Genomic DNA, 17,054 nt, shown 5'->3' on the forward strand with positions numbered 1-17,054 from the left:
CTCTCCTGCCTTTTAATGGAATTCATAATCAGTGGCTACATCAGACACGTTTTTCTTCTCAACTAACCGCAAAAAGTTGCTTTAGATATTCATCAGTTACTTCTTGAAATCCACATGAATCACTCTTCACGTCGACATGAATTCCACCACCCAGCACTTAGTCAAAAAGAAAATGCGTCACATTTTAAGCTGGTTTACTTCCTTTCAATCGATGTATGATTTAAAATGATATTCTTAATATGACACATGTTCCAAGCTGGATGAACATTAATGTTGAAGCACTGAATAAATATGGTATGGAATGGGGGTAAAACAGTTGAAGTTGTCATTTTCACTTGTGCAGTTTTTGGAATTCCTGCATTTTTGCCCAGAAGACTGAGCAGGCTTTGTTTTTTGAACACATTACACCCACCACTACTCTCTACATGCAAGCCTGCTCATTTGGCGGCCACTAAGGATTTATTGTTGTACATGTGAATTAGGGCTGCACAACTAATTGCAATTTTATCAAAATCGCAATATGGACTACTGCGATATCCAAATTGCGGGAGGGAGGTGCAATATCGCAAGTGAGGACCCAATTTTGTTAAATACATAATATATGTCAAACCATTCTGAATGAAGTACTGGGGTGCTGCAGAGACGTCCCAGCCTACAAATTGTATCCCTCATAGTAAAGAAAAAAATCTTTGTTTAGTACAGATCACACACACAAATCACACTATAAATCATTTTCACTCTTTTTAGATTTTAATATTTTTCAATGAAAATGAGAACATTGAAATAAAAATGATCATCTCCTCCAATATTGTTGATCGAATCACAATATCAGTCATAGTAATCGCAATTTGATATTTTCCTCATATTGTGCAGCCCTTGTATCATGCCCTTGTATCTTGTGTCATGAATTGTCCCTGTGAAAAAGAAGTCAAATCTTAGAAGCCGGTGTGTTTTCTGCCTTGCGTGATCCAAATCCTGGATTTGAGTGCAGAGTTTCCTGCATGAGATCCCATGCTTAAATGAGAAACAAATGTTTGTTTAAGGTTTGCCTCACTCCAAGTGCGCTGTTTATTTGGATTGCGCTGGAATGTCTCTGGACAATGCCAAGCAGCTCTGCAGAGGTGGAGAGGAGCTTTTTCACTTGCCCTCAGTGGATTGCCGGCCACATCAAGTCTATTTATACGCCCGATTGGAAGGGAGAAGTGCTGTGGCCGTTTGACTTGTTGTATGTCATTTGTCAGAATAACAAATGTAGATTCTGTGTGGTGCATTTGTGGCATTGAAAGCTGCAGCATGCTAGCTGAACTGAATATAAAATAAACATATATAATGATTATAATGAATGTTCTCTGAACATATTTCTAGAATCCAATTGCATGTGATGACCCTTAATCATGCATAGTAACAAAAAGCTTCCCCCATTTCAGAGATAAACATGTTTGATAGTTTACATACTTTGGCTGGCAGATGATTTATCATATCATGATTAGGCTTCTGTAATCAATTACACACGTGCTGAAAGATGCCACAAGGAGTCCTGTACACACAAAATCCATATTAACCTAGGACATAGTTGAAATGGAATAAAACCCAGATTTTACTTGAGTTGGTGTCAAAACTGTTATCAAATAATAATTTATATTTCCTGTACTTCTGCATTGCCATGACATTTTTTATGTTTCTGATGGGACAGCATAGCAAACCTCTTAGAGGTACCTCTTGTTCTACACATGGTGGGTTTGATAGATAAGTGTGACTGAGCAGTAGCAGTCACACTGCTACTGCTCAGTGTGACTGCAGTAGCATCTCTTTTCAGTCCCTAGAGTGACTCTGAAGTAGGGCTGGGCGATATGGAGAAAATCAAATGTCACAATATATTTGACCAAATATCTCAAAATTGGTATTGCAACGATTTTATAATGTTGACTATTGGTGCTTTTACAAAATATTTGCACAATGAGATTTTTGATAAATAATCATCAGTAATGTGAATATAATAACTAAGTGGGTAAATGCAAATAATAGAACAGTTACAACAGACCGGTAAGTTCATAAAATTACATAACTTTACTTCAATGCAACTTTTAAAACCAGGAAAAGGCAGCACTTATGCCATTCTAAGACGCTATCTAGTCTAATATCATGATATATCGATATGCTATTGATACATTGCCCAGCTCTACTCAGACCCCCTCAAAAGCATATGAATAGCCAGAAGAAAACATGATTGATGTAGTTCTAATTTAATAAGATTTAATTTTTAAAGATATTTTTTTAATTATCAGCATGGACATTGATAGCCTTACTCAATATCTTAACACAAGATACATATACTGTATGCATTAAAATACAATGTAGTCTTGTGTGCTTCTGGTCGTTGATAACAAAACTATTAGCTGTACCTGTACTGTATATTTAAGTTAAGGCATCAGTCCACCCACTACCCCAAAGAGCACATACTGTATGGGGTATCTAACGATGTGGTTTCATGTGCCAAGGTTCAGAGATAGTCATCTTAATTTCTAAAGCCTCCGACCCAGTCTCATGGAGGTAAATTAAATTGTGTTTGTGATGCTTCAAGCATAAAAAAGATTTCATAAAACCCACAATTATATCTTTTTTAAACTTTAGTGCGTAATCTTTTTATAATAATGAACGTCCGTTACATTTAAGCCAATGCCAAATGAGTTGCTACAAAGCTAATTAAGACTATCAGCTCCACACAACTCTGTTTTTCTCAGTATGGCTATGTTCAGAAGACTGTGGTACGGTGACTTGCCCGCGCAGAAACTCGAGTGAAGATAATTACCTCTTCTGAAGAGTCCATGTTTTTTAATCCCCTGTGCATTCTTTGGCTAATTAAAACTATGGTGGGGGTGGTGCGCATCACGGAAGGCTTGTCTCATGTGGATGCACCGAAAGAATGGTTGTCATTACATAGAATTCCTCATGGGGGAGACAGAAACTACGCACTATAGCTTTAATCAGAAGACGTTGACATAACAAGCCCCTTTACAGTCGCCGTTCCCAACCTGACAATGTGACGTCAAAATTCAGCAGCATACAACAAAGAAGCATGAACGAGTTAGATGGAAACCCGATGCCAGGACTCTGAGTGACTGCACTATTCTCTTGTAAACGTACTAGGTTAACATGAGTTCTTTTCTGGTGAATGAAAGGCTTGATCCAACGAAGTAGGTCACCGAATCGTTGAGTAGACATTCTGAGGTATTTAAAGTGCTTCTCTTCTTCTCTAACTTTTTCTTCTTCTAGTCTGTAGAAATGGCTAAATCTGTAGCCTTTCCTCAGTTGCACCACCTCTGGTCAGGAGAAGACGCCATTATCTTGTTTTGCAAGTATAAATAGTTACGGCAATCCCATGACGTCACACAGCGCGCAACCGGTCAAAAACGGCGAGTATACTGGACGCTTAAAAGGGGGGAAACCGTTATTTTATTTAACGCTTTTGTTTGAGCGTAAGCACAGTAGTATCACAACTATCTGGCGTTAAATAGCAGGCATTGACACAGTAGTTGTGCCCATATTTCCTACTACATACCAATTCTAAGCAGGTTTTGATAAGTGGCAAAATTAAATACAATCAAATAGTTCAAAGGCTTAAGCTGTAAGTCAGAGCGGGGGGCAAAATCATACTACATAATTGTAACGATAAGATTGTAAATATGTTATATGCTCTTGTTTGCTAGACCCCCTTGGGGCTAGAAAGCCATGACATTAAATATGACCTTGATACTATTCATATAAGACCAAATAGGATTTAAATAAAATAATAATTTTTGAGCGTTAGACAAAAATAGAGACCTTTTTCAAGCTTTATACTTAAGTGACCTACATGTGTTGAACTTAATATCATGCACAGTTGAGAAAACACTCAAGTTCATTACCTTGCTGCATTAAATTATTGATTTCTGTAAACGAAAATTCAAATCAGGCCTTCAGGTTTGTCACAAGAAAAACAGGCAGGCTTAAATGGCTGTGGAGTGGAAAATCGTCAAAAAAACATTCAGTGCAATTTTTTTCCACAGATCAAGGCAAACCCATTTTTTGACAGAAAGTCTGAGCAGAGCCACCATTAAATTGACAGATTGAATGCCGAAAATAGAGTTGTCTTCATTGGCTCTTTTGTCTCAGACAAACTACTTCTTAACCAGGAAGTCTTCTTAAAAACCGTATGGATCAAATTATTCTGCAGCTCGCTGGGATTTTCCTCTGATCCTGTACCTTGGCTTTTATGTATGGAACAATGACTGCAAGCCTTTAGATGCATGCTCTGTCTGCCAGCTGCTGGAGTGTATTGTCACTCTTAATACTGTGCATGAATAACACTGTTTTTCCATTTGCCTGCCACGGTGTGTTCCTCTGCCCAGGAAAAGCCTGTGTCCTCAAATGCCTGCTGGATATTCACAAAGTGTTCCGGGAGAACAACCCGGCCTACATACTGAACGATCTGTACATCACAGACTACTGCATCTGGATCCAGAGGGTCAAGTAAGTACGCCAACACACACAAAGCCTTGCACACACACCTCTTTCATCTTCAGAGAATTACCTTCAGAGCCGAGGGAAGTGCCACTCAGCCGCCATGATGCATCAGTGCTTCAGAGGAGAGGATTAGGCAAGTCATTTGTCACAGCAGGGCCAATTGAATGACCAAGCCAGCAAGAGATGCTATCTCCCTTGTCTCTCTTATCATGCGTCAACAGTACCATCAGTGAGTCTTAAAAGAGTCAGCCGCACTCAGCACATTCACACATTCAGCGTGCGTGCATGCGTGTGTGCATGTGTGCGTGTGTGTCTTCTCATATAGGTGTAACCTTTCTACCAGCGTCGCGAGCCAAACACGCAAAAGCTGCACTTTTGCTCCGAATGGTATAGGTTTGATTGCTCTCCCCTCCTCCAAGTACATATTTTACAATTACTAAGACATTTCAAAATGTGAGCCTGCGAGCACATTACTGAGTAATGAGCTCTGTTTTACTCTTGGCCAGGGTTCAGCCAAGTGGTGTGCTCGTCTGGAAAAAGCCCAGTTGAAAAATGTGCGCCTGATGTTGTAGGCTTGGCGCCCAGATGCAGACACGATAAAAGGTCTACAGGGATTTAGTGCCCCCTCCCCTCCTTCCTCACGTTCTCATTTTTTTGACACTATTCCAACAGAAATCTTAAATTCTGCTCCTAAAAATGCTACGTATGCTCGAATTTTAATGCGTGAGAAAGATGTCATTTTGAGAAGATATGTACACTTGTACTTTTTCTATCGTACAGTGTAAGCACACGGAGCTTCTGAAGCTCTGTCAACTCAACTGAAAAACGTAATCACTCTCTTCATAGCTGAGAGACACTGGGGCACTGCCTCTCCTCCTCTCTGCTCCTCTGCTTTACATTGGAACTAAATGTCAGCTTGACCTAACCTTCCTACTCCTTCTACTCCCTGCATCGATCATTAAATGGATTAGCCAGAGCTCTCGCAACAGCAACCTGTGATTGAATTGTTTCATTTCCCTCCTCTCATATACACTGATTGAAAAAGACAATTGAATGGGTAAAACCACTTCTACCTACATCCACTTGGAAGGGCAGCCGATTCAGTTTCAGTGCGGGTCTTATGGCTCACACTCGGTAAACAATTTTCTAGTGCAATCTTCACTTGTGGTTTCTGAAACTATGTTCCCATGTTTAGAGTATGGTATTAAAAGGAGCCTGCTGTCAAAATGCAAGCATCCCAGGAGAGCTAGGCCTGTTCTCTCGAGTTTTGGAATGATGGCGGTTTCAGCAGAACCAACCACCGCTATCATACATGCGGTTTGTTGTGGCAGCCCTTTTTTGTTCATGACGGATCATGTAGGCATCGCGATCTTCAGTGCAAGATAGTCCCCCGCGTAGGATTTGTCATCCTCCGCTAAGTGAGCCTCTGGGAGCCGAGCCGGGTAAAATGAGATGTAATCTATACCCCCGGTGCAATCCCTGTATCTTGTCACTCCGCGCAGCCAACGAGGCGGATGCGATCAGCTGCGCATGATGGACATGGCGATTAATGGGTGTTTGTTGGCTGGGGGCTTGATTTATTTTATCTCCTCGCTGTCCCAGATGCATTTCTACTCCTAAAGTTCCTCTGACTGCCGAGACATCAGTCTCAAATTTACAACCTCGTAAAGACTTCACTGTGATTTAATCCTCAGGGCAGGCATTCCCCTTTTAGGGCGTACCCAGACCAAAGTAAGCAATCCGGCAATGCGCCGCAGGGTAGTGTGGCAATTTCACCAAATGGCCCATTTTCATGTGGCTCATTGTGTTCCTTAATCCTCCAGTGTAGCATAAGTAGAATTGATATTTGACAATTATGGTTTTCTGTCCAGTTGTTTATCGATCTCAACATTTCTGAGAAGACAGCTTCATATCACAGAGAGAGAAAAAGCGTGTTTAAGTTTTCTTTAACCCTCATGGGTTGTTTTTGTAGGTTTTGTGGCAGCGATGTTACTGTTTACTGTACAGGACTCTCACAGTGCCTCAAAACGGGCCGCCAAGTCCGATCGCTGCTTTAATTATTGGCCACCTCAGCATGACGACGGGTTGCGTTCCGACAAAAGTTTAAATGTCTCAACTTTTTGCCACAGGGCGCTGCAGGCCCACCTGCCGCCCCCACCGCCGCACTTTAAACGCACTCCCTCCATTCAAAAGGATTGGGAAGCCTTTGTGCTTGTGTGTAAACTTAGCCTTACTCAGGGCAAAACCCTGCACATTGAATCCAAGAGTGCAACCTCAAAGCCAATCAAATTACTCTTCAAATTTTCTTTGTGATTTTTAACTAATTTAATTTTTTCCCCACACAGTGGTCACCATTCCAGAATTTAACAAACGTTTCCTTCATGGAAACTGTTTTTATTTTACCCTCACACACTCATCCAGTCCCAATTATTGTCAACAGAGAGCATTCGTCCAAATGGAGCAGCAGTCTCCAGTCCATTAGTTTTGGGGTATGCTTTTGGAAGTCCTTCGATGCCAAAGCCCCTGCAGAGCTGCTGGACTGCAAAGAAAAAGCAAGTTGCCTCACTTTCTCTCCCTTTGTTGTCTTTCCCTTTATCAAAAAGCTTGGAGGGAGGCCAAGGTAGATTCACGGCAGCCAGCACAGACACCACTTATGAACCTGGTGTTGTGATACAGTACCTCGGTTAAATCAAAAGGTCTACAACTTTCTTTTTCAGCGCTAGTTCACCAAAAAACATCCACACACACTTATTAATTGGCTCAATTAGATTCTAGCAGAACACAAATGTGGCAGCATCCAAGTGATGTGCTCCAGGGTTTTTCTGAGAGGAGGGAAGTGAGATGAGTCATTTTTCCATATGAAGTCATCTGTGGAAAAGGAAAAAAACTGTACTATGTACAGTATGTGTTTTTTTTTCTTCTTCTGTGGAGTGAATCTGTGACTTGTCTATAAGATGTTGCGATTTGGGCTGTCACACATTTCTCCAGAGACTGGAAAATGTACAAGAAATGGCCCAACTCAAATAGTTGTGAATGAAAGGTGTGAAGGGAGCAATCCCCCAAAAAACGAGTCTTGTTTTCAATGAAGAAAGTGAGGACAATGAAGAAAGGAATGTGTGCAGCACTGCATGGAAACAATGAAGGAAACTGAAATTAAGTTGTTGATGTTCTTTTTCCTACTATCCTATTATTTCTGTAGGATGAGGCCACCCTTAGGATGCCTACTGTCCTTCTACTCCTCCTCCTCCCTTGTCTAATTCATCCTCAGTATTGTGTGCATGACAATGGCCACCGGGGAGAGTCAACAGCTCTGACAGCAGTTTTCCCGCAGGGAATGGCATCTAGAGTTCCAACAACTGGGAATGCCTCAGGGTAACTGGGTCAGCATGTCAGACAAGGCCTGCGGTCAAATGCCCTGAAATTGCACTTGTGCCTCGTGGTGTGATGTTAATACCGCCCCCCCCCCCCGTTGAGCAGTGCTGGTCAATTCACCTCAGTACACTTCTTTGGGAATGTACAGCCCAAGGCACTTATTATCCAGTTTTCCTCGGCTACTTAGCGTAATAGGTGTTTTAATTTTACGTGCGGTCAGGGGCTTTTCTCTGAGAATTGAAATTAGGCGTTACTACTTCTGTGGTGTGATGTTACCCGCTTAGAAAACAATGGGGAATTGGATGTGGGTGGGTGGGGACGTGTGTGGGTGGGTGTTTGTGTGTGTGTGTCTGTGTGTGTGGGTGGGTGTGTAAGTGTGCCCCCCTCCCCCACCCACCCACACCGCTGATGTGACAACCAGATGTTTGCTAGGAACCACCAGGCAGCGTCACACAACTGTTGAACGCCCATCGTGAAAGCTTTGAAACAGATAATGGAGCTGCTCTATCAGATGTTAGCCTCGGCGCTGAAGGAGACCCCCACTGGGGAGAACAAAGTCAGCAAATGTCTCCAGGGTAACAGGGATAAGTGGTACAGATTTCCTCCCAGCATGATGCCACTCCAGCTTTTTGTCTTGAGTACACAATCTCATTTTAAACACAGAGTTGCACACTGTGTTTGCATAATTTCCTCTATCCATTTTTGGAGTGCCCACTCTGGTTATTCGATTTATAGTGAATGGATTCTTTTTAACACCTGTCAATACAATTTTAGGACTTTAGTCTCTGTGGGAATACATAAATCAAAAGGTAAGAAGAGGCAGTAAAAACAGAAATGAGCTTAAGATTGTTTGTAGTACTGGTTCCGCAATCTCAACAGTGGAGTGTAAGCAAACGTTTTTGCTTGCCAAGCTGCAATGTTTAAAAGACAACACTGTAAAATCCATGCCAGGGGACTTTTTTTATTTACATTTTTTTTACCGTCGCTTTCTTCTCGCTATAACACACCAATATTAGGAAAGCATCTTATGCTAAATGATGGTGGACTGGCCATGTGAAATTGCCATTCCAAGAGCCATGCTGCTAGCTGCTGCTAAAAATCTGCTGTTAGTTCAGTAAGCCCAAATTGAACCTGGAGGTCTGCAAATTCTAGTGAATATTTACAGACAAGTTGGCAACTATTTGAATCATTTAGTATAAAATAGTATAAAACTGGGGGATTACTGTACAACATTTTAGGTCTCTCATGAAATCCTTGCTGTGCCTTCAGATCTCAGGCATGAAGTTTTTCAGTTAACAGTTATCATAACTGATAGGAATGACATCAGAAGCTACAAAATAAGACCCAGGTTGTAAAAAATCAAAAAGCTCCCTCAAAAAGTTCACACCTGACAGTCAACTGATATTTATGATGTATGTGTTTGTACAGTCTTTCATATGCATATGAAATACAGTATATACTGTACATGAAGTCAAACATTGGCGAGTTGAGTAAATACATCGGTGTTTCTCATTTCTGGAGTCAAAGTGGCATCCGATGCCTCCGACCCCTCCAGCATCCAGTCACAGTGACAGATGACATCTCCCAGTGCTTTTATCCCCCAAAGCTAGTGAATGATGCATATTTTGGTAATCTGATGCACATATTATAGAGATTTATACATCTGAAGACGAGCTTTATCTGAGATGTTTTCAAGGGTACAGACACGCTGAATGAGTTGCTCTTTCAATGAACATGTGCCCGATGAAAGAACTGTCAGATTGTAATTTAGCTCGGCTCTTACACACACACACACACACACACACACACACACACACACACACACACACACACACACACACACATTCCAATCTCATCCAAAGACTTGCAGATGGAGGCGTCTTTGTCTTGCCAGAAGTTTTCCAACCTTGAAACCCCCCCCCCCCCCCCCCCCCCCCTTAGTTAAATGAAGGCGAGCCACAACAGTGGTCTAGTATTGACTGGATTGTGTACAACATTATCCCTCCCCCTCCCGGACAGAGCCTTTGTGTTCACCGCAAGCCGAGCTTCTCCAACCACAGAGCAGGGAGGGGAGGGAAAACAAGCGCGCCTCCCCAATGCTAACTCAATAATGACTTCCCACGGGGGAAAGGGAACACAGGGCAGTCTTTGAAGTGGCTGTGCTGCAAGAGGCTCTTCTGCCCCATCCGCGCTACAGGAAGCTCTCACGTGGCTTTTATAGAGCCTGGGACCTAAACCGTCTCCATACAGCCTGCGCATACTCATCATCATTAGTCAAGGTTCTATTATTCTCTTGATATTCTGTAGTCACTGTGGGAAATAGCCATTTGTCATTGTTTAAAAAGTTGTGAAGGACGTGGTGATCTTAGCTCAGCTTGTGCCTATCTTTAGGGGCTTTCACACGTGGACACCACAGAATTGCTGGATTCAGTTCTCCAAAGACTGGAGCGTTTTCTATTGTTTAATTCTGTAGAATATGAAGACTTCAGATGCTAAAACAGCTGTGTTTTGTGATACTGGAAAAAAAGGATGTTTACAACTCTTTAAAGTTATCTTGGCAGCATCTTTCATTGTAATGATTGCTTGAGGTTCTGCCTGAGGGTTCTGCCTGTTAAAAGGAAGTTTTTTTTCTTGCTGCTATCGCACAAAATACTTGCTCTTGGGGGGGAATTGTTGGGTCTCTGTAAACCATAGTGTGCTCTAGACATACTCTTATAAATAAAATTGAAACTCCCTACCCTGTCTGAGGTACTCAGCCTTGTACTAAATCTTAAAAACAAAAAAAGATCATATATTGTAAAAAAAATAAAAAATAAATAAAAAGGCTGAATAAAGTCCTTCAACAGCTGGTCAATTAAGCTGGTAATTAAGGACCATGTTGCCCAGAGCAACAGTGTGGCTCACTTCTGTCTTTTTAATAGGAGCTCTATGGCACAGAGGAATATGCTATGATAGGCTTTTGCTACACAAACAGTCCTTGTTAGCCGGATCAATATGGTAGTAGCATGTTTATCCTTGAATGCAAGAAGCAATCAAATTCCTCTTCACGTCTTTTTTTCCTTTTGTGTCTTGTGGGTTTTATTTGACAGGATTTACAGATTTTATAGCTTGAGAATGTTGTGTATGTTAGTTTCACTCCCAGCTCCACAACTGAAATCACAGGGGGTTTTACTGGATTTTTTTTTTGTTACATTTAGAGCTGGAAAGTTGCCCAAGCATCTTAGCAGGAAAGTCGACTTTGGCTACTGTTTTTAAATTCTGCCACCTTGTGATAGAGAAAACTGCCAAAACATTTTTTGGATTAAGGTGCATGTGAGAAAGGGCATCTTCCTCCGTTCCCACATCCCCGGTTTATTCCTTTCTCCGTGCACGCAGGAGAATGTGCACTATAAGATCTGTTTACATAGTCCCTCCCGAGGTCTTAAATGAATACACAGCCGCTACACGCTGTTTCTGTGAACACTTAACTCGCCAGAAAAGGGAGCTCATTAGGACTGCACGGTAATGAGGAGCCATCCTGGTGCTCAGCAGTGGGTTAATTGGGCCAGAGAGGGCACCAGGAGCCGAGTGTGACAATGTGAATGGCAGCGGAAGGGTAGCGCCCCCCGACTCAACACACACACACACACACACGTTTTCCCACCCTGAATGGACATGAACCGCGGAGGTCAGCTTGTAATCACCATGGCAATAGGGGCCGCACACACGCCCTAAGCGCACTGGGGGACGAATAGCAACCACTTAAGTTTTTGGCAGCATGGCCGGCATTCTCTGTGTGAATAATGTGTAGAACTGGGCCTCCCAACAATCTGATGGCTTTGCACAAACGGGGCCTTGTAGGAGGATATTCATCAGCAGTAAAACACCTTCTCTGTCATCAAGGAGTCTGTTGTGTCTTCTGTGGTGACATAACTATAGGGCTAGGAGACAGGGACATTGTTTAATGCACTGCTTTTATGAGGGCATTCTCTTCATCTTAATCTTTGGAGACATTCTGCTTTAGGGCTGCAGCTTGGAGTTTTTCTCTGTCCAGACTTTTACTCACTGTATTGCAGTCAGACTTTGTTCAGAATTGCAATCTGTCGGGCCACTCGGGGTTAACCCACTTCCATTCTGCAGGATTTATTCCTTAGATGGGCTTGTCTTCATTCTGTTAGTTCCCTCTGCAGCCTGATTGTTGGGTAAACAACTTCAAATTAAAATCACATTCAAATCCCTCTCTCTAACATTCATCAGATTCTCAGCAGATGTTTGCTTGCTGTTGAAAAAAGAAAAATAAAGAGCAGGAATGCGTTCTTTGAAATATTAAACATGCATCTTGTCTAGTGTGAAAGGTTCCTCTGCATGCATCGGCTTGTTACCAATAGCCATCCCTCTCCTCTTGCACTGTTTGCAGTCTCTCACTGTTGACTAAGGCTCTCAGAATGCAGAGGTGAAAGTGTGTGTGTTTGCATGCGTGGACCGAGGAGGAGGAGGAGGAGGAGGGGCGGCCTGCCGCTCTCTGTAATCCCTCTCAGTCTCTTATCACCTCTGGCAGGGAGAGCAGCGGTGGGGGTGGAGAAAAGCCCAAGCCCCGCGTATCAGTACTGCTCATCTCCCTACATTATTAAACATCCATATTTCCATATTTCATTGAGCCCCCCCCCACGCCTCTGCAAATTGCAGTCTACTTAGCATTCAGAGGAGAATGGGTATGCTTAATGGGTATTAGATTTGTAGATGGTTATCCTGTGGCTATGTCTTCAGTCCACAGAGCCAGTCGATCAGTCAGTGGCTGTGTCTCCATTTCGGGTACCACTGATGAAGTCGTGGTTTGTTGTCTCTTTTTCTCCCCCCCCCCCCCCCCCCCCTCTTTACGTAGTCATACACCTGGTTTATTGAGGAAAGTGAAGCATTTTTTTGCTTTCCTAACTTGGTTTTCTTTCCCACTCTTTATCTTCACAGGACCAATAAGATGTCAGCCTTGGCTGCGACGTTACAAAAAGCCTCCCTGCAGAAAAAAGACTTGGAGCTGGCACTTGAGGAACTAGAGCAGGCAGCGACAATGGTGGCGGAGGAAGAAGAGAGAGAGCAGGGAGCCTCCGACTGCACTCCGATATCCCACAGTGACTGCAGCAGCGCTTCCAGTGACAGTACCAGCGACTCGTCCGATGAGAGCGAGGAATCTGAGGCTGAAGGGCAAGGCTGCAACAAATCCAACCAGGCCGGGGGAGGAGGAGAGATGTCTAAGGACAACCCTCTACAGCCCCAACCCTGTCCCATCCCCCAGGAGCCCACAACCACACTCTTTCCAGCGGAGAGGAAGGTGGACGCCCTTCCCTCAGCATCAGAAGGCTCCAGACAGCTGATCCAGGAGCTGGGGGAACGGGTGGCGGAGGAGCTGAAAATCTCTCAAGAATGTATCTACAAAGCAGAGACCAAGTGTTCACAGACAAACAGCGGCGCAACAAAAACAGAAGCAACATCTGGGAGGAGCAGCAGTGGGACTTTGTTAGAACTGAGTCCCCGCAGAAACCCTCTGCTCATCGTCCAGACAAAGGAAGATCTTGAGGAGAGTGACTTCATCTGCTGATAGACAATGGTGTGGAACCTGAAAGACACTCGATACATTTTGAACTGTTGATACTGTGTAAGTGATGTACGATGTGTTTGACTATTTGGTTTTTAATGACTTCATTTCTATATGATCTTTAGTGCTTCAACCCTCCTAAAGGACCTAGAAAGAATTATATTCTCTTTCTATATTTGTTAGGACTCATTTAAATCCTTACTTCAAATTGATGATGTTGTTTAATGATCATACTGTTTGATTTGATATGAATCATTTCTGCTCCTTTATTAACTATGGAAAGTAAGTCAACACAGTTAGCGAACTAGATTCAGTACACTGAACTCTGCTACCAGTGTAGAACTTCTTTATTACCCGTGTATGTTCCCATACTCATATGAAAAAAGTCTATAAATCAATGTTTGGCTTGAATAAACAAAACAGGAATGTATTTCCAGAAAACCGACAAACATTTGTCACTGTTAATTGTTGTGTACTTCCCAGCCTGGCTGAGCTACTTTTTAGGGAGCTTTTCTTTTCCTAATAAATGGAAGGAAAACCTCTTCCTAAAGCATTGATTGAAGTGGAAAAGACTCTGTCGGCACTAAGCAGGGCTGCGGAGCACGCAGGAGTGATTGATTCATCTGGCATGAATGGAGGAGCGCCGTCAACACAGCTCAATATCATCGGCCACGTCTGGCAGGCGAGAGAAAACAAACAAGGAAGCACATGTCAGGCTGATAGATGAGGGCTGCAAGCGAGGCTGCGGCACGGGAGCCGTTTGTTTGAGAGATAAGAGCACCCCGGGGCCAGAGGCAGCCGCGAGATAGAAGAACAGAGGCAGAGACTTACTGGCCAGCTCAGGCGTGGAGATGTCCACATACTTTGGAAGTAGCAATATCCACCTACTCTACAATAAAATCCATTTCAATTGGTGTCCCCTGAGTGGACTTGCATTGATTACTGTAATTGAAGGGGGAAAAAGAGACAGAAATGTGCCAAATTAGCTGATTTTTTTTCTGGTTTGGCAATCCTAATGGGTCATAACTGGCTGAGGTTGTGTAGGATCAAGCGCAGCCACAGTGATAGCCTCAGGCTTTTTCAAAGCAAATTTCATCCTGTCTCAATGAATGTCGCTCAGGAGCCACCGGTGATGATGGCTCCTTAGGTAGGCAGTGTCTGAAGTATTGGGTTACCGAGATGGATGGCGGTGTTAAGCACCTCCCAAGAAGAGACAACCTCCTGGCAACACCCCCTTGGGAGAGAGCGCCATCATTGCTGTGACTGAGATGAGTTACATCGTGAGAGCCGGCCCATTTAAAACCCCTTCCTTTCTGAGGACATGAGCCCAGGGACTGCGCAGCCCCCGCAGGCGATGGTGGCCTCTCCCCGCTGGGGTTTCACATTGATTAAGTGACACTGGGCTCTCTTGCCGTTTTTCATTTTAAAGTGGCCTCCACACTCCAACATTAGTGCAGACGTCTCGGAGCCTGATCGTGGGATCTGTGGCCAAGGTCTATACTTCACATGTTTTTTTTCCAATTAACACCCCTTGCCGACAGACATTTTTCAAGAGACTAAGCCGTGGTTTAATGAATGCAGTTGATAAATTATACAAGGCAGTAATAAATGGGATTTCTATGCTCTGTTTTGACTTCCATTTGATAAATCAGCCCCTTTCTCGTGTAGTGAAAGGGCCCTTTGACCTTTAGAGTCTAAGAAACTAGACTAATGTGTTCAGGACTCATGTGGACCACTGTGGTAATTAGCCCATTAGCAACCCCACATGTCTAATAAGGAAAGGCTCTTGATATATTTTCTTTTTACTAATGCATATGCGTAGACAAACATCTGTGCACATACTTACCTGCATACACTGTGTACCTGGAGAATGTTAAAGTAAAATGCTAAGGGACAGTTCAAGGCCAGTACCTCTCTGGACGCCATCAGAATATCTTTGTTTACAATGTTTAAGAATGTCTTTACCTTGGACATTGTAGTTTGACCAAGTGATCTTTTTGGAATAATTCAACATTTTGGTAGGCCTACATACGCTTTTTTTTTTTTTTGCAGCGCGCCGCAAGACCCGACGCAAGTGTCTTTGCTATCTTAAGACCGACGCAGTTAGTAATTTCCCATTCTGCGCCCACGTCTTTTAAATAGCAAATGCACCTGCACCCATCTTTGCGCCCATGGGCGTGTTGCTCTTACAGGAAGGTGTGTTCAGGTGAATGCTTGGCGTATTGCTCTCATGCAGCAGCAGAAAGTGATCGTGCCGTTGACCAACAAAAACCAGGTCTAAAGTAAGTAACGCCGCGTTTCATTGAATTTTAATAGAGCATTAGTAAAATGCACCAAGGGTTATGCACAGAGCACGCACACACACACACAAAAGAATACAAGCAAAAATATGACAAATATTATATGCATAATATGTGCAAATCCGCCATCATAATACCAATGTGTTAAGGTACTAACGCACCTGAAGGAGAGATGAAACTGATTGGTTTACGCCCCAAAACACACCTATGAAATAATGAAAACACTAAGTACAACCCTTTGGAACCATTCGCCTGGCGCACCAACCCTTTTTTTCCAGCGTGAAACTAACAAAAATGGATTTGGACACGCCCTAAACGCACCTGCGCCAGGCGCTTCACGCCGTGTGCTTGGATAATTAAATAGGGTCCAATGTGATATTTTTACACTTCAGTTTTTGTATGGCTCAAACAATAAAGTGGTGCTGGTAGGTAGGGGTAGTTTTCTTTTCTTTCTTTTTTGACTGTTGGACAGTCAGGCTAGCAATCTCCCTCCATTTCTATTCTTTGTGCTAAGTTAAGCTAACCATGACTGACTTCATAATCAATAGGCAGGTATGAGAGTGAACTTCCATCTAACTCTCAGCAAGAAGGAAAAGCAAAGAATGCCTTTATCCTAAGGTCCACTTAAACTTCCACAATGCATCTTGATCACATCTCGCGTACCAAAAACGGTCAGAAGAAACCGATAACGTGGGTACCCATTCCACACAGGAATACATAGCCGAAAGCAAGTAATATTTGAAAGGCTTAAAACTCAAAATGCAATCTGTTATATGTGTAGGGAAGAAGAATTTGACCTACTCCATGGACTCATTCGAAATCATTCAGCTTTTATGTCTGTGAAGATTAAGTGAACCGTTTTTGCTGTGCACACACTGTGACCTTGCTTGCCCCACTGTGTATAGTAATTAAAATATGATCTCACTAATGTGATAATGCAATCCCGCCCTTGTTTTTGTTTTGAATGGGAAAGGCATCAGCAAGGACGGCGTGGCCGCTGCCCACCCCCACCCCCCCCTCTCCCTGCGACACAATGCCTCCGGTTGATTGTAATAGAAAACTCAATCTCCTCTCCCATTCCTGAGAGGTAAAGTGATTCTGGTGCTTGAAAAGATTAATAGCCCTCAAGAAGAAATGAATCAGGCGCTCTCCAGGGCCTGACCCCTCCAATGGGCGTGCAAATAAAAAATCCTTTTGTGCACCCTCGTTCTCTCCCCGGCCGTGGCTCCTGGTGCGTCTCGGCTCTCCCTTTTGTGGCCTGCGTGCTGTGTCATGTCGCTCCAGGCTTGGCCAACAAGGAGCGACCCCGG

General features: G+C 43.2%; 1 protein-coding gene across 2 annotated transcripts in view; it reads left to right on the plus strand.

The window, feature by feature from the left end:
- shq1 (SHQ1, H/ACA ribonucleoprotein assembly factor) overlaps positions 1 to 14,509 on the plus strand; it is a 36,860-nt gene extending 22,351 nt beyond the window's left edge. For both annotated transcript variants that reach the window (XM_034869542.1, XM_034869543.1), the window contains exons 11-12: positions 4,389 to 4,509; positions 12,820 to 14,509. In XM_034869542.1, the coding sequence (XP_034725433.1) occupies positions 4,389 to 4,509; positions 12,820 to 13,447 (749 nt within the window). In that variant the 3' untranslated portion in view covers positions 13,448 to 14,509. The remainder of the gene's footprint in view (positions 1 to 4,388; positions 4,510 to 12,819) is intronic.
- Positions 14,510 to 17,054: the final 2,545 nt, after the last annotated feature.

Source organism: Etheostoma cragini, chromosome 4, assembly GCF_013103735.1.
Source record: "Etheostoma cragini isolate CJK2018 chromosome 4, CSU_Ecrag_1.0, whole genome shotgun sequence".
NCBI classification, from domain to species: domain Eukaryota; kingdom Metazoa; phylum Chordata; class Actinopteri; order Perciformes; family Percidae; genus Etheostoma; species Etheostoma cragini.